Below are 24,971 nucleotides of genomic sequence, written 5' to 3'. Positions count from 1 at the left end.
AGATCGTGCCTTGATCAATCGGTCGTCCAAGCGAGGGCGATTACTGTCATGCAGTTGGAGACCTTCCTAGGAGTTGATTTCAGTCCAAATGGTGGAACTTTGCACTGAAAATGAGTCTTTCCAACTGTGATTCTGATGAGGTACTGGAATGTTGAAACAGACTCTGTAAATCCACTAAACGCATCCAGTCTTCTCTCGTGAGCTGAGGATAAATGTGATCTGAGGACAGCATCCTCATATGAAATACTGTTACACATATCTTCAGCTACGCGCTGCAATGTGGTCTTAAAATACTTTTTAAATGGTATTTTTCTCTCTCACAAAAAATGCTGCTCAAAGCTGTGCTGGGTGTACACTGGAAAAGGTACCAGCAGACTGCTTAACAAATGAGTTGTTCACCTCCAACTACTTAATAAATGTACTGTCCCGTGGTCTCTGCACATAAATAAAAATATTCTACGTTTATGGCTTCAGTGAGGATTCCTGATTCAGAACTAGAATTATGAGTAACATTTTCTTATGGTGGGTTCACAGTTGCATGCATTTCAACTAAGTAACAACAGGTCTCTTCTCAAAGTGAAGACAATACACTGTTTTTCACTTTATGCTGTTTTCATGTGCTTCATTTAGTGCTGTGTCTTACAGGAGAAACTGAGTGATGTCTGGGCTGTGTAATGGCCTGCCGCTGGACACTGCTATTGCACATAAAGGCAAGGTTGTACAACTGAGCTGGATACATTCACAGAGATGGCAGATGTCCCGTTTTGTAAAACAATATACAGCAGTGGTTTATTGGGATTGTTCAAGCTACCTAAAAGAGAACATGTTAGAGAATGTGTTCCCTTGCTTTTGACTCATGATAGGCCAAGGTTTCACATTAGTGTCTGGGGTCATACATTTGGACCCCAAAAGAAAGGTAAACTTACCTTTTGTTTCTAAATATTAGAATAAGCAGGTTCTCTCCCTTGTTCACATACATGCACAGATAACCAAACCTATTCCTAGCCACCATTTTTAAAAAGTATTTGAGTGACTTATCTCAGTCAGTCAAGCCTTAATCTTTTTCAATATTGTGACGGATTTTGTTAGCAATTTGGTGATGTTTTCTGCTATCTTTACCTAGGTACCCACTGGCTTTCATCGCAGCTAAAATTGCCCTGGGCATCCCACTGCCAGAGATCAAGAATGTGGTCTCAGGGAAGACATCAGCCTGCTTTGAGCCCAGCTTGGACTACATGGTCACCAAGATTCCTCGCTGGGACCTTGATCGCTTCCAAGGCACCACCAAGCAAATTGGCAGCTCAATGAAGAGCGTGGGAGAGGTGAGTGATGCCTTGGTACTCATCTACGTACTGCACTATCATTAATGCCCCCTTGTCTTCCTCCTTTGGCATGGCTATTGTGTTGAGGCCATGTCCATCTTGGCCATGTCAATCTGCAAGCCTGCAAAGGGGCCTGTAGGGCTAAAACGGGGTAGGAGTTTGATTAGGAAGTTGCTGTAGTTGTGACTCTCTACTTTCCAGGTTGCTTAGAACCTCCACTGCTCCTGCTCAAACTGGTAGCACAGAATTTGGCCAAAGTAGAAGGTTTTATTTAGGGAATTGATCTTCGTCCAGTGTACAATTTTTGTTCAGTTATATATAAGTTTCATCATAAGTTCCAATCACCAGTGGCACAAGATGATCTCGTCTAAGAGCATATCTAAGATGAGCTGTTATCAACATATTAGGATGCTTAAACAGGGATTGATACATTCTTAAGACAAATATATCATAAAATCCTAAATCATACATAGAAGATGGATTGTAGTGTCTGACAGACTAGTTAATGTCACCATATATATATATAGACCTTCAGCAAAAGCACTGGCATTGCCTGCCATTGACTTACCTAATAGTGGCTGATGCTGTTTCTTTAATTTTTCAAACAATCCCGGGAAACTTTATGGTGCACAGGGATGGGTACAAATAGAAGGTAGAAGGAAGTTGAGTTTTTAGGGTACACATCACTGGTGAACCTTGACATCTGTAGTAGGGTAGAGGATAATTAGATGTAGTTGTGAGACAGCCTGCCAAGATAATGCTGAGTTCTCCTTGCATAAAGGAGCAGTCTAGGTAAGACTGACAGCCATTATCTACTGCCACTGTCAACATGATGTAACACAATGCTGGTACCAGGTGATTTCCAGATTCCCTGATAAACCAGTGCACTATGTTGGGAGAAAATTGTGAGACTGTTGTTAATTGATTCTTCCTGCAATATATTCTTGTCTCTCTCAGTCTCGTTGAGTGGTGATCACATGCCAATTTGAATTGTTAGCAACATTTACTAAAAGCATTATCACCTCATGTTGGTTTCCTCTTTCTTTCAGGTCATGGCCATTGGCCGCACATTTGAGGAGAGCTTCCAGAAGGCTCTGAGAATGTGCCACCCATCTGTGGATGGGTTTACCCCACACCTACCCTTGAATAAGGAATGGCCGTCAGACCTTAACCTGTACAGAGACATGGCTGATGCCTCCAGCACCCGCGTCTACACAATGGCCAAGGTAAGTAAGGGATACAGAAAGCACTTGTCCAACACAGCAACCTGAAAAATCTGTGGAAGCAGTTATGGTCCCTGTTGAGATTTATTGAAAATGTTCATGGCTTTTTGGCATGGTGTGTACATAATGTCGATATTGTTGTAACTAGAGTCATCTGTTGTGGCTCAGTTTGTTAGCAGTAAGGAGTTACCCGGGTAAATGTTCAATGATACAGTGGTATTAAAGTTAGGTTGAATGTAGAATTCCATACCAGCTAAATCCACATGGTTACAGCCCTAATAAAGCTTGATAGCATATTTATATCAGTGGAGTGGTTTGTAAAATTACGCAACATCAATAAATAGCTAAATAAGTACAGTTGCATTGTTAGCACAGTTACATGCATTGCGTACTAAAAATAAGCATGAGGTCATGTCAGAATAAGATATCTGACCCTAGCGCTTCTTTCTTGGCCTTTGTGTTTCCACTCTGTCTAGATCTGTTGGCCTCGTCTGTTGTGTGGCTACCTTGCTCATGGACAGAGAGGGAAGGGACTACGTGAGAGGCCAAGAGGATTAGGGGGGAGAGATGGAGAGCAAAAGTGAGTGGTTAGGAAAAAAGAAAAAAGGACAGAGATAGGCAAATTAAGAGAAACAAACAGAAAATAGGAAGAGAAAGATCTTAAGAAACACAAAGAGGAGAAGGGGAGAAAAGTCGAGTGAGGGCAGAAAAACCAAGTGAGAGAGGCTGCAAGACAAAAAAGAAGCAAGAGTTGACAAGAGAAAGAGAAAAGGAAAAAAAGAAGTAAGCCTACGATGTAAAGAGGAAATTATACAAAGAGAGAAAGTGGTGAAAAGTAATAGAGCCAGAATCAGAGACATAGAGGAGAAAGTTTGGAAGAGAGAAACTGAGAGGGAGAGAGAGACATAGAAAGAGGAGAGAAGCATGATAAATGAAGAGAGGGTGAGCGAGAGAGAGATCGAGATCGAGATATCGAGAGAGAGAGGGGGCGGAAGGAGGTATGAGAGAAAGTGAGAGGGTGAAGATATGCTTCTCTTATGAGGCTGTGTTGTAATGGGCCTTGCGAAGCTTTATTGCTCTTATGGGATATGTTTATGGTTTTCCATCTTCATGAAGGATGTGATCAACTGGAGAATAAATGAAAAACAAAACAGAATTGAATAAAGTCAAGTGTTCGAATTCCCAGTGACTGGAATAGACCCTATCCCCTGCCGACCGACTACCCCTCCCCTCACCTTCACTCTGTTAGCAATGTTTTTATGTCAGCGTGACGTTTGAAAAATACCAATAAAATGATATAAACTTAACAAAATTTCAAAAATAATCAACTAAATTATAAAAATAATGAACTGAAACAAATACTGCAATTATAAAGCTATGAAACAGAAATGTATAATACTCTACAAAAACCCTCCTCACAACTACCCCGTCCATGCCATTTCCCTTGAATACCTTCAGATTTGTGAATTTTCTTTCCAAACTCATTGCAAAAAATCATTAATTTCTCTATTCCCTTTGAATATCATATCATCTTTAATCCAGGTTGTCCACAAAAATGAAGAATAAACAAGCATTGGTAAATGCATAAGGTTTCTCCCATGAATAACCTTCAGATTTGTGAATTTTCTTTCCAAACTCATTGCAAAAAATCATTAATATCTCTATTCCCTCTGAATACCATATCATCTTTAATCCAGGTTGTCCACAAAAATGAAGAATAAACAAGCATTGGTAAATGCATAAGGTTTCTCCTATGTGATTAATAATACGTTTTTGTACGTTTTAACGGGGTTAGCAGTTGAGCAATAGAAATTAAAGAAAGCGTGAATGACAAATAGAGTGGTTACTTACTTGTCCACCTTAAAAACACTTTGGGCACCACAAGGGATACTAAAGTGCCATGTAACTGCAAAAACAATACAGTACAATAAAGCTAACATCACAAATGCACTAGGGAACAGCGCAAGAAACAAAAGGGAACCCATCAGACTTGCACAGGTATTAATTTAACAAGGTCTGTCACACATCTTTAGTGTGACATGCACCCCCATAAACACAGAAGCCTGAGCAATAGTTGAAATCCTGGCTGCCTACTCATATTGTAATGTCGCACACAGAGCTTCTGTTCAGGGCAAGTGTGCAGAAAACTCAGCTTTGTGACAGAAACCTACAGCTGAAATGGAAGCCCCTGTGAATTTATTAGCTAGATAATACATACAATAAAACAAAAGAACAGCTTGCTGCATCCATGTGCGCTTTGTTTACAGCACTGGCTGGGTTTCTCCTTAACAATAATATACAAAACTAGAAGAATTGTGCACCATGAGTCATCGTAATGAGATAGTGCTTGTCGGCCCTATCTTTAGAGCCCAATATGGAAGAATTGTGCCTGCAAGGTTGACTAACAGGCTGCCGTCTCAGTGAGTCATCTAAAAATGGGGAAAGCAAGAATGCGGGAGGGGGGTTTGCAGCTCCTGGATGTTATCTTTCCTCTGTGCTTAATTTGTAAACTATTAACTCCAGGTGCTCAAATGTTGTGGGAGGCCCCACCCACTTCACCTGGCCCCACCCACTTCCTCCACTGGCTCCTCCCACTTCCTCTATTGCCTCAACCCACACCATTAACTGACACCATGAAAAGCCAAATGTAATTTCAGCAAGGGAGCCTTCCTCAAGTAAGGTTGCGACAGGAGGTTCCACCTGGCAACGCAAAAACTAAAGGATAATGAAAAATAATTTTGGAAAAAAATGTCTAAAATTAACAATGCATTGAAAAGGGAACAAGGTTGAGCATGTACGCCAGGGTGTATGTCTTTATTCCATATAATACCTAGTCACACCATCCCCTTTCCCACAAACCACTAAAACCTTGGTGTGTAGCTGTTTCATATGACAGAGCGAGCATGTTTGCAAACATGAAGAATAAAAATAAAATCTCTGGTGCTGCAAAAGTATACACATCCAAAACCTGCTGGATCTGTGTTGCAAACTGATATTAGAAACACTTCAGTACTAGTCAGCTAAATAAAAACCTGCAGTAGCCTGGGGGGTGTTGAAAGTGGTAACATACAGAAAGATTCTAGATTTTCTCTATGAAAGGAGTGCACAAACTAAACATCCTCTCTGGTTGTTTTTGGAAACTATTAAATTAGAGCAGAAGAAAGAAAAGCAAAAGATGTAATCTGCTGCTCTGGATGGACTTGTTGCAGCTAAGCAACAATAAATTCATGTCGCACCTTCATCTTTGCCTGGGAGAGGTGTGAAGAGTTCTGAATGGGACACACATCTGAGATTATCTCAGGAAATAGACGTCCTCAGAGGTAGCTCGTTCCTTGTTTACACCAGTGAATAAAAGCGAGAGTCAAGGAAAGAAAATATCAGTTTAGGGTCACACAAAATCCCAGCTTTTCGATTTTCACTGTAATTCAGCCATCAGGTGGGCATGTTTTTCTGACATCAAAGGGTAACTTTTTGTCCTGGAAGATGATATTACAGCAAAGGTGACAGGCAGAATGAATGTTCTTTTTGATGGGCATACAAGCTAGAAAGAGAGAGACTGAACTCCTCGTTGGCGTTTTACAGCATAATGCTGGACCCGTGAAAAAGACAGTTTTGCGCACTTTGTTAAAAGTGTATGTCTGAACTGTCCCCCGACCTGCAGAGGTGACATATTATGCATGCTCTCTATGGGAATCTGAAGCGCGCACCTTTTATTGGGCTTTATCTTTGACATATGAGCGTGTAATCTCTGGTAGCACTTTGCAGGTGGTCACGGCAAGTCAGACATTATTTGGAATTCCCACATGATTCTGCAAGCAGTCTTCCTTGGATGAAAATTAGAACTACCGTGCTTTGCCCGAATCCCATGCTCAAAAATTAATTTGAGCTGTTTCCGTGACAAAATGTTCCTTTTCATATAGTACATGCACCAAAAACTGTGATTTGACGTGTAGCAAGTGCAATGTGGTCAATGCTTTATTTCGTGAACGTGGCAGACGGCTGCATGCTACCATCACTGTGTATGGAATGAAACAATCATATCTAAGCCGGTGCCAAAGGTCATCAACAAACCGCTGAATGCCATCTCACGGAAAGGCCCACTCCCTGAAAATAAACGCTGCCCTGGTGAGCACGGGGCACCCTTCAGACCACGCTGCAGTCACTGCAAGAGTACCTGCTGAAAAGTAAGGTGGGGGCCAGTGCAGGGGCTCGTACATCAGGTCTCAGCTCCACACTGCAGCCATCCCATGTGTGATCTTCGGCCCAAAAGGCCTGTGCCCTCCCAGCAGCGTTGGGAAATAACTGCATTGTATTTGCTCGTGTACACAAGTCAAGTTTCATGTAAGGCATTTGGGTCTTCCTCATAGTGCAGCCGAGAGTGCCCCTCGTTAGCCACAGATAAGTCCGTTTTCCCAAGCCCTAGGCTGAGTGCGGCCAGGTGACAACAACAATACAGTGTCTTCCTATAGAGCCCCTGCGAGCTAATCCGGGCCTCGGAAGAGGAACATGGCGTGTTGGTGTGCGGGGTATAAATGCTCAGGATTCGCGATCTCAAGCTCCCCGTCTGCATCTAATTTCATCAGAGGTCGGCGCTTCAACAAAAAAGTCCTAGATAGCGATGTTATGGCGTGGCCTTGATACTTAAGCCTTTTATTTATTGTGTGTGTTAAATTATTTTGATAATCACCACACAGGAGCCTTAATGCTTGGAGATGCCCAGGCCGGTCTGGGGGTGCTGGGGGCGCATAGCCATGGATAAGCGTACTCACCGACCGTCTTTTCAAGCATAGCAACGTGAGACTAAGTGATAGTTAATGTATCTGCCCGTCTCCCCCCGGGTGCAGTATTCGCTGAAAAAATACATAATGCTGACTCCTCATGGTTACGTCTCAGAAGTAAGTCGTGAGCCACCCGGTTAGTTGTGCGGGAATACCACCACCGGCGATACAAATATACATTGCCCATTTTACTGTATGACCCGCTGTGTCACCTCACACGACGTCGCGCTGAAGAGAAATGGTGAACTGTAAAGCAAGCAGCTCACACGTTTCCCCATCTTCCACCGTCTCTAATCCTGGCTAAAGGAAAGCAGCGTTACTTACTGCCTTTTAATTCATCTGATTCTGGGGGCTGTTGCTGCACGGCACGGCATGGCACGGCACGGCACGGCGCTTGCTTCTTCAACTGACCGACTAGTGCAGCGCTGCGGCCGCGCAGTATGCCGGGATGGGCGCAAAGTGGGGACACTGATCTCCATTGGTCGGTAGGTCCGACTCGGGGCACGTGACCATTCAACGCCAAGGAAGGACGTGGCGGGCTAATAATGTATTTCGACCGGTCATCGGTGGAGCTAAACTGATTGATGTACCTGTTGCGCGGAGGCAGGGACCCGGGCAATTTCTGGCGGTGCGTGTGGACAGTATGCCTCGTGATAAGGCAGGCGGCTCAAATTTTAACAAGCATTTACATTGCAACGGGTCTTGCATTTGGTCAGATAGAGCTATTAGCGTTGTAAACTCCTAACTGAACTTTTCTTGCCACTTAAATTGAAAGAAAAAACCGAGCGCGATCGCACTATGTAAATCCCAGCGCGTGCTGAAATTGAAAACCCAAAAATCAAGCGTGATCGCGCTATGTAAACCCCAGCGCAATCGCCCTGCGTGGAAAATAAAAAGATAAAGTAGTGCAGAAACCAGGCTGAAAACATGGAGCCTCGTATGTTTTGAGTAGTTGGGCGGTGTGCTCGAGGAGGGCTAAACACCAGAAAAGGCATGACATGTGCACGCCTTTCACTAATGAAATCAAGCAGATTTTAAAAGGCAAGCCCATGAACCAATGAAAGTGACAGTCATGACATGGGTGTGGTTAAAAGCCCAAAGAGAGAATACAACAGGGATAGAGGGCTTGAGCCCTCAACCCTAAAAAGGTTACGCTGAAGCACACAGAACCCATCCAGCCCAATCAGTGACCAACCGCAACACTGACTGAACCCAGGCATGGATTTACTGTCTGATATTGCTCTTCACCAGGAGTCAGTGTGAAGTGCCGATATCGTGTGACACACGCTGCCACAGTGTAAGTTGTCACTCAGGTATGTCAATAGACCCGGCCTTGAGAAATAAGTGCCAATGCAAATTAAGTACTGTCCTACCTTTTGCTCTGGCAGCTTGATGAAACCCTGTATATGTGAATCTGAGCCCCGGAGAGTCGAGATGACCCTTCTTTATGAAGAGACACAACGTTGGTGGGCCACTTGCAAGATCAAAAGATGCTTTAGAGATGAACAGCTACATTGATTTATGCACCATTTCAGTAATATCGAGCTATTGATTGCACCACTTATCAAAATAAATATATGTATTGCAGGAATATCATTACCAGTCGCTGACACCAAAGGCACAGATCTTAACCACTGGTACATGGTACAGATAGCAGGGCTCAGAGAACACAGCTGCACAGCCCTGCCTGCGCTGCCTTTGCTTTACATCTCGCCAGCTCCCAATTGATTTTTAAATGCTCGGTACGTAAATGCAGAGAGAGACATGCACATGTCCATCTGATCTTACTGGTGCAGGAACACACACATGTGCAATCCTACACGTGCATCATTACTGTGAGCGGCATAACTCCTTCTCTGAAGAGTGAAAGTATTAAACTGCACATTAATCAGTGTCACAGTAAACTCTATTACAGACTCAAGATGTGAATAGGACATGCTCCTAAAGTACTGTACTAAATCATGCTCAATCAGTGACGCTCAGAAAACACTACACCCGGTTTAACTTCACTGCTGAAGTCCTACGAGTCCCATGAGCATGTAGTATTTGAGTGTTGAAAAAAACTCCACCCTCCTTCCCTGCACAATGGGCAATTATGAAACAATGGAAAGCCGGGGATGGGTGGAGGTGCGAGGAGGTGGGGTGAAGGGGTTTAGAATCGTCAGAGAGCAGGAAGGGGGTGGGAGGTGGGTGGGGTGGGTTGAAAACAATGGCATAGATCAACGAAAGAGACTGTAGGGACATGCACTCTCTAAAAGTGCAAGGCTGAAATTAAAATAAAATAAAGAGTACCTGTGGCCAGTAATTCTGGTAAATCATACAGATGAACGCCTCCTGTGCATCCTTTACTTATCAGTTGGTGAGTGCTCAGATATGTGAAACACAAGTCCTCAGCATTGCCCGGCTTGTGTACAGTGAGGAAAGCCGGATTCCAAGCACTAGAGCGCATCGAACCAAAATGGTGCCCCTGTTGTGGAATCAGTAAAAATAAGCACAGCACAAGTGCTGCACACCGGAGAGCAGAAAGGTGGTGGGCGTAGGTCAACGAAAGAGATTCAGGGATATGCACTATCTACGAATATAGTGCTGAAATTTAAATAATAAAAAGAGTACCTCCGGCCAGTAATTCAGTAAAATCATACATATGAACGCCTCCCATGCAACGTTTACCTGTTGGGTGGTAAGTGCTTAAATATGTGAAGCACGGGCGTGGCTTGTAGACTCGCCCATCCGTAGTGAAAAACAAGTAAACACAATTGAGCAGAGTACAAATTGTACCGGCAGTGCAAGCTGCTGCGGGTCTAGAAAGTGCTGTTCAGCCGAGGTACACAATGGAGAGCAAGAACAATAGAACAGTGACCTTTGTCGGCATCAAGTGAGTAGCTTCACAAAGAAGTTTGGCCGATTAAAAGGAGTACTTGGGCCTTGGGACACTGATAAGAGCAAAAACAAGAACAAACATGTGGAACAAGAGGAAATAGTGTGTGACAGCCAATAGAAACAGAGAAAAAGTAAATGGCAAGCACACGAACCAATGGAAAGTAAGAGTGGGATGTAAGCCCCTTTTAAGCTTTATATTAAACACAATAGATTTCACAAGCACACCACAAGCACTGTGCAAGTAAAACCTAAAAAAGGAAAACTAAAAGCCAGAAACTATCCAAAGAAAGATCTCATCTGCCAACGGTGCTTCTTATCCACAAAATCCATGATCATGTTCCTCATGGGTACTTGCCGCCACCTTCTCTGAACATATCCAAGCATGAATAACTGCTACAAAAGTGTATTTTAAAGCAAGACGTTACCTTTAAAAAAAATAAAAAAAATAATAATTTAAGAATTACATATTTTGTACTGTAATTTTTATTTTCAGAATTATAAATGATATTTCTGAAAACATAATTTCAGGAACTATCCGTAGACAGTGGCGAAGTGCTCTAGGTGTAGGAACAAGATTGCCTACTTCCATTGTGTGCTTTGGAGTTGACCCACACTGCATACATTCTGGGCACAGTGCTCCAAAAAATAGACCGTGTGACGGGAAAAACAGAGACAGGAAGCATAGAAGGTTGCCTGCTAGGATATATGCCTGACCAAAAGCACATAAAATGGCAACTGAATTTGCCGATAAGGCAGGGTTGTTGACCAAGAGGGCCATCACAATGCAATGGAAGGTGCCTAAAGCCCCAGCTTGGACACCTGGAACCAGGAGGTCCTCTATTGGGTGAAAGCAGAGGCTAGACCACTTGTGAGGGAGGAACGGAAGGTGTTATTTAAAAAGCTTATTGCTGACTTGTGGGATAAAATAATGCACATCTTCAAAACCGAGTGGGATAATGATGAAGGACTGCCCCGAAACTATACTCTACAAGGTCTCTATCTGCCACACACCCAACGATCGATTGCTGGTCATCTCACTCGACCTGCTAATGAGCATCATCTCTAGAGTGATTTGCCTGAACAACCTGTTGGGGCACTATGCGCCTTCCAAAATGTATGATGGGTTCCCGCTGAGAAGAATGGAGGTGTGCACAACCTGCTCAACTACCAACAATTGTTTAAAATCCAAGATATGATGTACTAAACAAATATGTTCCCCAGGATGCATGGCTTACTTCTTTGGAGGTACATGGGGGGTGGGTCATGGTGTTACTTGGTTGGAAAGAAGCATTGTGTCACATATGATACAGACATGCCGAAACCTCAACCACATTGCTGTGTAACTATTGACGTGTAGACGCTATTAGATCTCCACAGCTTCGCCTGCCGGTGAAATGTGATCAACATCCTGCAAATTGTATGCAAATTGTTCCAAAGTGTGAAGCTTTTGAAATGAAAATAAATTGTAGTAGCACATTTTTAAAGAGTTTCCTTTTACAGGTCGGTGTGAGATACCGGTTACTTGCTACATATCTCAATGACAAGTATGTTACATAAAATTTGTAAACAATTAACAACGTAATATAAACGTTATTTGTTATTACTGACAGAGTTATTGCTAAATTTCAAGAATAGTTGCATTTTATTTCGTTTTTATCTCATTATGTGTTTTAATGTATGCCATTATTGTTATTAGTATTGCTGTTGTTTGTTGTTGCAGTTACTGTTATACTTATTAGTGCACATAAAATGGTGACTAGAATGTCACATTCAAAGACTGGCTGCTCTGAAAAGGCACACTGGCACTTCTGAAAGGCATTGAGGTCAAAGTGCGAGTAAATGATTTGAGGACAATTTTTTTATAAGCCCCTGCTTCCTCTTCCCTTTTCTCAGGCGCTTTACGATGGGGCCCCAATAGATGACATCTACAAGCTGACAGACATTGACAAGTGGTTCCTGTACAAAATGCGCGACATTATAAACATGGAGAAGACACTGAAGGAAAGCAAGAGGTAAGAACAGTCTCAGGTGGGAGCTCTGGCAGTCTGACAGCCTCTACCTATTTAGAGTATGCCGAGAAGTGTCAATTACTTGTAGACTGTAACCCTAGATTAGTGGGGATGGTTTCTTTGCCAGGATTTTAAAATTCACGTGTTATACTGAAGATAAAATCGCAATCTCTTTTCTGGTCGTTACTGACGCTGTCTCCAGTCCTGAACTGTTCACCTACAAATTATTTATTTTGGGAATGATAATCTAATTCGCTCAGTGGAATCAAAACCCAGAAAGCATTAGGCTACCACATAGAAGTCCAAGGCTGTATACAGTGTCCCTAAAGACCTGGAAGGAGGTGGTCACCCTAACTGAAACAAGCATTTGCAATGCAACGGGTCTCGCATTTCTCTGAGTTAGAGCTATTAGCAGTTGTAAACTCCCAACCGGACTTTTCTTGCCACATTAAATGGAAAAAAAGAGCGCGATCGCGCTGCTACAGTTCACTCATAGTGAACCCTATCGGAAAAAGTGCAATTAACTATGTAACAGGGTCAATGTCATGCAAAGCGTTCGAATTCTTCCAAGCGAGACAGCGCTGCGAAAAATGATAAAAAGTAGTCTACAAACCAGATGGAAAACAGAGAGTCTCGTATGTTTTCAGTACTTGGTCGCTGCGCTCGAGGAGGGCTAACCACCGGAAAAGGCATGACGTATGCGTGCCTTCCACTAATGAAAGCAAGCAGATTTTAAAAGGCAAGCCCACGAACCAATGAAAGACACTGACGTGTCATGGACAGGGCTCCGAGCCCTTTTCTAACTACTAAAGCGTCTCGCAAGCGATACACATGCGCACGCTCGACCCTGAAAAGGTGTAAAATTGAAAATGGTGGAACTTTGAGAAGCTCTTCATATACTTGTAAAAATCTGCATTGCCCTGTTTCTGCCAACAGGGAGCACAGAGTGGCTTTCGCCTGTGAGACGTGTACAGAGGATTTGGTGCTCATGTTGCCATTCAAGGAAAGTCTCTTTTTTAATCAAAATAAAGGCTAATTTTCTGTGAGCACATGATGATGTTATCGCGTATGAGGTAGGATACAAAATTGTTGGAAAAAAAAAATAGGATCCTGTCTGACTCTGTGGTAGGATCCAAAAGGGTGAAACCTTGAATGGTGCTAGTGCATAGCATAAGGGTATGATCCACAACGGGAGAATGTTAGATAATGTTACCAGCAGTGGTGGTTCGTGGGGTGCAGAAGGGGCGGGGCAGCCCGCGGAGGGTGGGTGGGGGTAATAAAAATTAAATTAAGAAAAAAAGGTATCTCCTCCATTGTGTCGCACCGTGCCGCTCCTCTGCTGGCTGCAGGCAGAGGCTCCCAGGCTGCCCTGCGGTCAATCCTGATGCTGCTCTGAGCAGCATCAGGATTGGCTGGGAGCGCCCAGCCATGGCACTCCCAGGCAGATTGGGAGCCTGTGCAGGCTCTCTCCAGCCCAGCAACCGTGTTGCTGGGCTGGAGAGAGCCCTGTGCGCATGTGTGTTTAGCTGGCCTAAAAGGGCCAGCCAAACACACATGCGCAATGACTCCCCCTCAGTGCACGTCACCCCTGTGGCCCGCCCCTTTCAAAGAAAAGGATAATAAACATAGTTTATTATCCTTTTCTTAGAAAGGTTTTGCAGCTGCCGCTGCTGGCGGGGGGCAATGCTCCTCCACCCTAATGGAGTAGCCGCCCCTGGTTACCAGGCTTTAGTGCAGTGCTCACAATGTTTGAAGTTTAGATTCTAGTTCTCCCAGAAGCTTCTAAATTGATGACACCTTAAAGTCGGTGCAAAGTTCTGTGGAGGTTAGCTGACAAATGTCTAGCTGATATTCGGGTAACAATCAAAATGTTGGAATTCCAAATGAGCAACTCGTGCATAGTTTCAGCTTCAGTCTAAATGGCGTGACACCTAAAACGTAAACAATTTGTTTGTGTCATTGCAGAGACAGCATCTCCTTGTGATGTTTCCATAAACTAGCTTACTGTGCTCTTATTCTTACTTATATCCTGCATAGGGTGACCACCCGTCCGTAAATTTCACGGACTGTCCGTAATTTCGACCTGCTGTCCGTTGTCCGTGATGAAAGCTTTAACGGACGGCATTTGTCCGTAATTTTAGCCTTTCACATAAAGGGCAACGGAGGCAGGGCAAAATTAGGGGCAGAGGAGTTTCCCCAGCTGGGCTGGAAGGCAGGGGGTCTCCTGTGCTCTAAGGGAGGCAGATAAGAAAAGGCCTTCTTGCCAGGGCGTCTCCTTCCCTAACGACATGCAAATGTGGGCAACTGGTAAATCTGCAAATACAAAGGGGCTTGAAAACCTGCATTGACTTTACTAAAAGGAGTCACTTGAAGTTTTCTGGTGGCAAAGATATTTCTTTCAAAGAGGTATTTTAATGGTGTTCCAAGGTGAGCTGTGGAGTGTGTGGTTTTAATGGAGTGTTATAATTTTTTTTATCACTAGGTATAAACTGTATATTATTCAAATCTGTATTTGAGAAGCACTTTTTTTTAATTTAACTGAAATGTATTTGCGCATTTTGTAGCAGCCTTTATTATGATGTAATTGTATTTTTCACAGTTCTTTTAGTTACATTGGTACCTCATAGTACTAACAAACATTGGCAAAGCCAATAGGTCTCATCTACGAAAGAGTTATTGGCTTTGCTAATGTGTTTTAGCCATTAGCCATGTTATACACCAGAGTAGCTGCTGTTCAGCATGGCTTAAAGCTAGTGGCATAGTGGTGTGGAGTGGAGTAGAGTAGCATAGGAGCAGTGGTGTAGAGCCCAGTGGTGCAAAGTACAGTGCAGTGGGGTACAGTGCAGTTGTTTAGAGTGCGTTAGCGTAGAGTGCAGTGGTTTAGAGTGCAGTGGCCTGGAGTGGCATGGGACAGAGTAGAGTGGCATAGAGTGCAGTGGAGTAGAGTGGTATACAATAGAGTAGCAGAGAGAGCAGTAGTGTAGAGTGGCACAGTGGCATAGATTGCAGAGTAGACTCACATTGCAGGGAGTGCAGTGGTGTAGTGTAGAGTGGTGCAGAGTAGGGCAAAGTACTGTGGAGTGATGCAGAGTAGAGTGGCATAGAGTGCAGTGGCATAGAATGCAGTAGTACATATTACATTGGTGTATAGTATGGTGGTGGAGAGTGCAACACTGCAGAGTAGAGTGTCAGTGCATGATGTAGAGTGGCACAGAGCAGTGGCGTAGAGTACAGTGGTACAGAGTAGTGGGCAGTGGCGTACAGTGCAGTTGTTTAGAGTGCATTGGCGCAGAGTGCAGTGGCATAGAGTGGCATGGGGTAGAGTTACATAGAGTGCAGTGGAGTACAGTGGCATACAATAGAGTAGCAGAGAGTGCAGTAATGCAGAGTGGTGCAGTGTCATAGAGTGCAGAGTAGACTCATGTGGCATAGAGTGTAGTGGTGTAGAGTGGTGCAGAGTGGAGTATTGTAGAGTTGAGTATAGTGCCTAGAGTGCAGTGGCATAGAGTAGAGTGGTGTAGAGTGCAGAGTTGCAGAGTAGAGTGTCAGTGCAGTGGTGTAGAGTGGTACAGAGAACAGTGGTATAGAGTACAGTGGTGCAGAGTAAAGGGCAGTGCAGTTGTTTAGATTGCACTGGTGTAGAGTGCAGTTGCATAGAGTGGCATTGGGCAGAGTAGAGTGGCATAGAATGCAGTGGAATAGAGTATATTGGTGCAAAATGCAGTAGTACAGGGCAGAGTGGTGTAGAGTATAGTGGTGGCCAGAGCAGTGTTGCAGAGTGTCAGCTTGCAGTGGTGTAGAGTGCACTGAACTAGAGTGCAGTGGTCAGAGTGGTATAGAGTACAGTGGCGTAGAATAGATTGTTTCAGAGTAGAGTGCAGTTGCATAGAGTGAAGAGGTGCAGGGTAGAGTGCAGTGGCATAGAATGCAGTGGCACAGAGTGCAGTGGCATAAAGTAGATTATTTCACAGTAGAGTGAGGTGGCTTAGAGTGGAGAAGTGCAGGTTAGAGTGGAGTTGCATAAAGTAGTGTAGAGTGCCGTGGCATAGAGTGCAGAGGTGCAGAGTAGATTAGAATGATGTACAGTGTATTGATGTAGAGTGCAGGGGCATAGAGTTGAGTGTTACAGAGTAAAGTGCATTAGCATAGAGTGTATTAGCTTAGAGTGCAGTGGCGTACAGTGCAGCGTTGCAGAGTGGCAGAGAGTAGAGTTGTGCGGATTAGATTGGTGTTGCCTAGACTGGAGTGGTATGGTGTGCAGACGAGCAGAGCGCAGTGGGGTAGAGAGGCGCAAAGTGCGGTGGCTTAGAGTAGAGTAGAACAGAGTAGAGTAGAGAAGTGGTTCCGAATGGAGAAGAGAACAGTGGCATGGAGTGGCGTAAAGTGGAGTGATACAGAGTAGGGTGAAATTCTGATATATTCTGAAGTCTATTTAAATGTTGTCATGTGATAGAAAAAACTCTTTCCTAACCCCAGTATCCAGCAAGATTGTTGCATAAATCCTCTCACTTTGAAGTCAGAGAAAGGAAAGTAGACACTAAGGTCCCACCGAAGACAGAGCCTGACATTTGACTTTGTTCTTTGAATGCACAGCAAATATGATAAGAAAAGAACAAGATTTACAGGCCTGTTTACAGAAAGGGAGAACTCGGCAGGATACTGTAAATAAGGTTTTGGCAAGTGAAGGGATGGATTCAAGCTGCATAGCCTAAAACAAATAAAGCCAGCAAATTGAAAGCAACAAATTGTGAGTTACAAACCACAAGGCCAATGGCAAGCAACGGGCAGAATGCATTCACAAGGAAGCACTATGAATTTACTTAAAGTGACAGCTGTGGGTACTTTGTGGGGAAAGTCCAGTATTTTAGTCCATATCTTGCAGAGGTTTGGCTACATCAATCACCCAGGTAGTATGACAAGAAGACCTGGAGTGGTTTCCATGTTGCAGGATAGGTCTGTACACCCATTCTATCAGTTTGCCACCATTTCCTATGGTACAGAGCTTCTGGCACACCTCTTGTAGGGTTAGTGCTAGGTAGCAGACATGAAATAGGGCATTTAATGATTATTTAAGGTGGTTGTAAGTAAGGAGTTGACCGTGGTGAAGATGCTAGTCTGCCACAAGGGTTTGGAAATTTAGTAGCTCACTGTTCAGAAACAAAGTCCCCAATTTTAAGACACCTGCAACATGCCACTGATGGAGTTGCTCTGAGCACAGCCATCCTGTGCGAGTGGGAAGGCTTAGCAAAGGTAGTGCAGGAGCATAGGGTTTCTTCGTGAAAGTGAGTTTACAGGTTCTGGCAAGGCAAGAGAAAGCCATGCATGATAACCCCAGATGGTGATCCATAGAATGGTCAGTAGGAAACGATGAGCAGTGCATTAAGCCTTCCTTAAAAGTCTTTACTGGTAAACCCCATCTCATGCAGGGAGGTGGGCAGAAAGCCAGTGAGCCACCCATTGGACATCTGCAGCTGAATAAAAGCATTCTAAGTCTAGAAGATCTAATCCACCCGCAGTCACAGTTAGCTTTAGAGTGGAAAGAGCTCCCGATGGCGCCGCAGCGACCAAATCAGATGTGTGGCCTGTCTGGAGAAGGAATGAAGGACGAGCAGGGGAAGGTTTGTAAAATAATACTATCATTGGGGTAGCACACCATCTTCGCTAGTGCCACATGGCCTCTACAGAAAGCAGAAGAGAAGACCAAAAAGCAAACTGGGCTTGGAGGGACCGTTCGCTCTGCCGAGATTTTCATCCTGGAAATCAGTGTAAGAATGGTAGATATTAATCACTAGGTATCAAAAGGTAACTGGTTCCCAGTTTAATCTGAGATCTAATTGTGTACGAAGGCGAAAACAGTGCCATATATTAAAGAAACACTAATTCAATTTTAAAATTTGTAAATTTTGTTTGTGCAATTTACATCCCAAATATTTTGAAGATTCTATGTGTACTTGACACTTAGGGATAACCCAGATCTCTAGTTTGGCTTTTGCTCAATTTCAAAACCATATAAAGACATTGACTAAGCGGGCAATTGCCTTGCACAACCTTGCAAGGGGTCTGGCCCCTGCTCACCCTTCACAAGCCCTAACAGCGAACCATTGCACCAGAAGAGTTTGCCAAGGTGGATGGGTGTTGATTGTTCAACCACTTGACAGTGCCCCTTCTGTTTCGCTCCTGTGTGCAGACAACTCCCCAGGTACCCAATACCTTCAAATAGTCTTGGTGGACCCATCTTGTCTGATTTTAGGAATTGTCCCACCTTGTTCTTCTCTTCTTTATTTATCCAGTTGTTAGCAACAACCCTTTAAATTACTTTCCGCGGATCTCCCATTTGATCTCGATTTCATCCTACTCTTTTGTTATCTTTGATTGGTAGTCCGGGCTCCAATTTCTGAGATAAATGTAGAGTCCCAAACATACACTCTAGTGCAGTGAGACTACAGACAAGTTATGGGTACATCACATCCTGTCATTAGATGTGAGACTGTCACCCACACCATCTGCCCTACCTCTTACAAAAAAAATTAGGTTGAAAGTCCATTGGCGGTTGGGGTAAGCCAGATGTTTTTGTTCAATTTGTTTAAACTAGCATAAGGTTAATTACCTTAATGTTTCCCAAACTGTTTGCCAGGGGTTTTGAAATGTTCAGAAACTTAATCAAAATGTTGCTGTTACTTTCTCTTCAGGAAAGATCGGGTAGATTTGGGTAGGGGTGATGGCCTTGCCGTGAAGGGCATTAATTTACTACTGAACAAGGACGTAATGTGACACCTGACTGTAGCACACCAGGAGGCAATCACAAAAGGTCCACAGTAAATAAATAGTGCTATGTTAAAAAAGAGTACATAAATGCACTGACAACATAGTGAGGCATGGCCTCTCTTGCGCGTGTCTGTAAAACTGATGTTTGTTCTTGAATTTTTGTCCTGAATTTTGACCCTTTGTCCAGAATTTTTGTCCTGAATTTTGACCCTTTGTCCTGAATTTTTTACAGTCCTGTCCAGAATTTGCCTCAATGCCAGGTGGTCACCCTAATCCTGCATCTTCGCTGTTCAGTTTGTTCCCGGTCTTCCTATCTAGCTATCATGCCCAGTCGCATCTCGGGGGTCCACAAGGGGCGGGGCGATGCGCAGGGGATGCGGTGGGGGGACATTAAAAACATTAAAAAGCATTACATTAAAAAAAAAAAAAACGTACCTCGGGTCGCGCGCCACTCCTCTTCTCTGTCACTGCAGGCAGGCACAGTTGCTGCTGGCGGGGGGGGGGGGGGGGGGGGGGGGGGGGGGAGGGAGGGAGGAGAGGGGAGGGGCGATGCTCCTCTGCCCAAGCGGAGGAGCCACCACTGGTCACGTCTCACCTTATTTTCTTTCCCTTTACTCCGTTTTTCATTTATTTTTTTCCTCTTTTGCCCCATATCCTCTTCATTGTTCGTTTCCACAGCACCTAGTCTCCTCCTCCATTCCTTTTCTCCTTTCACATATTTTCCTTAATCTTTCTCTCTTTGGCGCTTTTCTTTATTTCTCTTTCTCTTTTCCCTTTCACATTTTCTTTCTTTACTCACCACTCCTTTCCCGCCTCCTGGCCCTGCTTTCTCCATGTTTTTGTTTTTCGCGCTGCCTCCTCCGCTTTCGTCTCTTTTGGTCTCCCTCTCTTGTCCTTTTCGCTTATCCTCCACATACTTCTATCGGTATCACTCGTGCCCCCTCGCCACTGCCCCTCTTTCTCTGTCTCCCCTATCCCCCAACTTTTATATTGCTCCTGGCATCACTCCCGCCCCTCGCTTTCTCCCTTGCCTGCCTATCCCTCTTCTGTTATTTTCCCCTTCTTTCTCTACAGCCCACCCCCTTGCCTCTTATCTATATCTCCCACTGGGTTCCACTCTTGTTCCCCATTACCTTCTCATGTTCTTCTCCTATCGTTTTCATCCTTGATTTCTCTGCTAACATAGTAACTCCATCTGTTTTTTTTAAATGTATTCTCTTTCTCTCATCTTCTTTTCTACTTTTTATCTTCACCCTTATCTCTGCTGTTTCTCTGCTGTTTCTCTTTTCACGTCTATCCGACTTCACAGACGTTACTTTTGTATGCATCTACTTTAAACGCCCCCGCTGACTGTCTCCAATCAACACTGTGTCTGTCATCACTTGCTGTCACACTTCCAAGCATTTGCAGAGTCTGTGCTTTCGTTTGTCCAGAACCAGGCTGCCTGGCCGCCGGACTTGTCATTTTCACACTCTTGGTTTAATTCCACCATAATCCTGGGACAAATTACAGGCTGTTTTTAGCGACTCCATCATGAAAGGAGCAAGGGCCCTAAACGTTAAATTAACTCCGAGGATAGATAACTGCCTACTTGGTTTGCTGACGCGAGCGTTGCTATGTTGATTTATGAGTCTGTACATGAGCAGGGTTGAAAATCAATAGACAAAGGCGCTCTCCAGTCTATCGATATGACATGGTCAAGCACTACCGCTACCAACCACGTGAGGGCAATGAAAGCTCGTGATACCGTGAGAGGGAGCCCGTCTTCCCGCTCAACGCGGTTCTTACTCCAAGCGAATCATTTTGGTGCTTAACGACGACTCGAATGGAAAGAGTATACTCCTCAGAAGGCCAGTGCTTATTTTGAGCCGGTGGGAGATGGGGGGCGGGGGGGCATCGGAACTTATTTTTCCGCCTCAGGCAATTACTGCAAGCGAAAGACACATGGGAAAGACAGAGCAAAGAAAGACTGAAAAAGCGTAATAAAAGGAACAAAGCAGAAAGCGGCATGGGCGAGCTGAGGGGGCAAGGAGTGGCTATAAATGGACCAAAGAGGCGTGAGAAGTTTAGGATTGCTGCCTCAATGTGATGTGCTCGCACATTTAAATGCTGCAGCCACGTGTTTCGCAGGACAGCTTTGGGTAGGGGCACGATTTTATTTACAAATTAACCACTGCAGAAGACTCATTTTTGTGGATTATATGTTTATTCTCAAAATTACTTGTACCAAGGTAAAGTGTCTGAAAAAAATGCCTCACCAAAAGTTCACACACTTTTTACTATTATTTGAATTTACTAGTCATGTGGCCGATTCAAGGATTGCATTTTGTAGTATGTAAAGTAACACTACTGTAGTGCTGGCCACTGGCTGTAGGTTTGTAAATATAATTTTGCAGTACATGAACAGTAACACAAAATGCTATTCTCAAAGCAAAGGCTGGAGTCCTCCACATCTATGTTTTCTGTGCTGAGACCTCTGCCAAGGTGACAGAGTTTAACACACAGTAGGTATAGGTTTTTGATACAAATGTAGGAGAGACCAATGGGAGTGGCTGGAAAATGGCCCTAAAAGTGTCATAACGAGGTCAAATGTACTCCTGCCCATGCTTGGAGTAAGTCAGACACCACATATGGCCACTCACAGGTACTGTGGTACAATTCCCTAGAAAACAACTGAGATAGCGAAATAAGATAGCATCAACATTAACCAGAATGCATCATCATGTGCAAGATGGACCCAGGGCCGGATTTAGGACTGGTGGTGCCCGGTGCAACAGTTTATTTTGGCACTTCTCACCCCATGACCTCCTCCTCGGTTTCACTCACTACCACCCATGCCCCTCATCTCTCCATAGCCCCCTTTCACATACATGCATTTGTTTTAAAGCACTTGGAAAGGCTGGCTTCACTAATCCACTCAGCTTTCCACATAAAATATAGGGGCAAATTTAAGCGCCCCTAGTGCCATTCTAACGCCACATTAGCATAATTTTTTTACGCTAATGTGGCGTTAGAAGGTCAAAAATGCTGTGCCATATTTACAAAGTAGCGCAATGCATGCGTTGCGCCTTTTTTGTATCCCTTCAGCCTACATTATGCCTGCGCCAGGCATAATGTATGCAAGGGGCCAAAAAAATGTTTCAAAGAAATCTGACATATTTCTTTGCGTCATTTTGCCCGGCACTTTTAACACCTGCTCATAGCAGGCGTTAAAAGGAGGCTTCCGTTGGTTACAATGGGCCTCTGGGTGCTTTGCAGGATTAGCATCAAAGTTTTTAATGGTAATCCTACAAAGCGCCTTACTAGAGTAAAAAATTCTGACGCTAGTCCCCTAACTACCACCATGGTGCGTAGCATTTTAAATACAGCACACACTTGGTGGCGTTAGAGGAGCTCTAAGGGGGGGCAAGAAAAGTGGCGCAGCACTGTGTGCAGCACCACTTTTTTCAAATGTGCCCCATAGGGGCGTATTTAAGAGCCCCCAGTGCCATTCTAACGCCACATTAGCGTCATTTTTTTACACTAATGTGGTGTTAGAAGGCCAAAAGTGCTGTGCCATATTTGCAAAGTAGCGCAATGCATGCATTGCACCACTTTGTATACCTTTGCGCTACATTATGCCTGCGCCAGGCATAATGTATGCAAAAGTAGCAGTCCCTCTTTAGGGGGGGCAAAAAATGGCACAAAGAAATCTGACATATTTCTTTGCATCATTTTTTTCTGGCACTTTTAATGCCTGCTAAGAGCAGGCGTTAAAAGGAGGCTTCCGTTGGTTACAATGGGCCTCTTGGTGCTTTGCAGGATTACCATCAAAGTTTTTTATGCTAATCCTACAAAGCGCCTTACCAGCATACAAAATTCTGACGCTAGTCCCCTAACTACCGCCACGGTGCGCAGTATTTTAAATACAGCACACACTTGGTGGACTTAGGGGGGCTCTAAGGGGTGCAAGAAAAGTGGTGCAGCACTGTGTGCAGCACCACTTTTTTCAAATGTGCCCCATAGGGGCATATTTAAGAGCCACTAGTGCCATTCTAACGGCACCTTAGCGTCATTTTGTTTAAGCTAATGTGGCGTTAGAAGGCCAAAAACGCGGCGCCATATTTACAAAGTGGTGCAATGCATGCATAACCCAAACCAATCCCTAGCCTTGATCCCTTTAGCCCTAATCCTGGTCTTAAATTTAATCACAACACTTGCCCTCTTCATAAAACTCATGCTAATCTTAACCTAATGTTTGTCCTTACCCAAGCCTATCTCTACTAGTTTATATGTTATGTTTTTATTATTGTAACCTAAAATTAAAGTTTGTAACAGAATCAATTCTTTATTTGATGTTTATATAGGATTTCCATTTAGAAAAATCTCTAAAACTAAATGATCCCTTATCATAATACATGGTACTGATTTACAACAATGAAATAACCATACGCAATCATATCTATCTGTCAATCTGCCTCTCTCTTTTATCTGCCTTCCAATTTGCTCATCTATCTATCTATCTATCTATCTTTCTATCTATCTATCTATCTATCTATCTATCTATCTATCTATCTATCTATCTATCTATCTGTCTATCTGCCGCTATATCTTTGTGGAGAAATGTATAAAAATACAACAAAATTTTATGAAGTAAGAAACAGCATTATTTTGCTAATGAGTGCCTCCCATTCATTTGTTTATTAATTATGTTCGGAATTGATTCAACCTCCTGAGAGCACCGGCTTAAATAGCATGCCACTATATATATATGTTCAATGGCATGTGTAGCTGCAGATTCACATGCTGTGCACTGTTCCTGCCATCTAGTGTGGGCTCGGAGTGTTACAAGTTGTTTTTCTTCGAAGAAGTCTTTTCGAGTCACGGGACCGAGTGACTCCTCCTTTCGGCTCCATTGCGCATGGGCGTCGACTCCATCTTAGATTGTTTTCTTTCCGCCATCGGGTTCGGACGTGTAACTCTCCGCTCCGTAATTCGAATCCGGAAACTTAGAAAATCATCGAAATGCGGCGGTATTGTTTACGTTCGGGACCGGTTTAGTTTCATCACATTGGCACCGACAACAAGACCGCTTCGGCGGCCCTTCGGGGCTTCCACACTTCACCAAGGCCTGGTCGGCCATACCACACCCGTTGTCGAAGAGTAATGGACCGGACCCCCTTCCGTTTCTGTCCCAAGTGTCACACCAAGTATCCTTATACAGACCAGCATCGGGTCTGTAACCTGTGTTTGTCCCCCGAACACAGAGAGGATACTTGTGAGGCCTGCCAAGCGTTTCGATCCAAGAAGACCTTAAGGGATCGACGCGCAAGATGACTACAGATGGCATAGAAGCCGAAACAACATCTAGACGTCGAGGAAGAAGAGATGCAGATATCCATTCAAGGATCGGACTCGGATGAATCCGACGGTGATCGACCTTCGACGGCGGCGCAAAAAGTGAGTACACCTGCCCATTTCCACACCCAAGGTCACACCAATAAAATAAAGGCCACGGGGACGCCACTGCCAGAAGGCCATGGCTCAACCCACAGAAAAGAAGGCGACCAAGTAACATCGGCACCGAAAAAGGCTAAGATTTTGCCGAAGACTTCCGACTCCGGTCGAGAAACCAGCACCGAAAAGAGTCGGCATCGAGTAATCGAGTCGAGCAAGCCTCGAAAAAGCTTATCGGAACCGAAAAAGACAATTTCGATGGGAGCCGAAACGGTCTTCCTACACTGAAGAGCAAGGGCTCTCTCTGCAGCTCAAAGAAAGGCACAGATTTGAGCAGGAACTGGATTTAGAAGAACATGACCAAACTCAGCAAAGATTAGAAATCCAGAAAGACACAGGGAAGATATAAACCATCCCTCCGCTCAGTCAAAAAGAAAACTGGCTTTTCACGAGACTGAGATGCAACCAAAAGCCAAAGTGGTCAGAGAAAAGTCACCACTACCACATTTCTCACCACAAACATCCCCAATGCAATCACCACAGTTGTCACCGGTGGGT

The 24,971-nt window shown here is 44.1% G+C and overlaps 1 protein-coding gene across 1 annotated transcript in view; it reads left to right on the top strand.

The window, feature by feature from the left end:
- CPS1 (carbamoyl-phosphate synthase 1) overlaps positions 1 to 24,971 on the top strand; it is a 159,203-nt gene that overhangs the window by 67,981 nt on the left and 66,251 nt on the right. The window contains exons 19-21 of the mRNA XM_069225655.1: positions 1,124 to 1,322; positions 2,372 to 2,548; positions 12,097 to 12,215. Of these exons, the coding sequence (XP_069081756.1) occupies positions 1,124 to 1,322; positions 2,372 to 2,548; positions 12,097 to 12,215 (495 nt within the window). The remainder of the gene's footprint in view (positions 1 to 1,123; positions 1,323 to 2,371; positions 2,549 to 12,096; positions 12,216 to 24,971) is intronic.

Source organism: Pleurodeles waltl, chromosome 3_1 (genome assembly GCF_031143425.1).
Source record: "Pleurodeles waltl isolate 20211129_DDA chromosome 3_1, aPleWal1.hap1.20221129, whole genome shotgun sequence".
NCBI lineage: Eukaryota > Metazoa > Chordata > Amphibia > Caudata > Salamandridae > Pleurodeles > Pleurodeles waltl.
The sequence above is the reverse complement of the archived record's forward strand: the minus strand, read 5'-3'. Positions and strand labels throughout refer to the sequence as shown.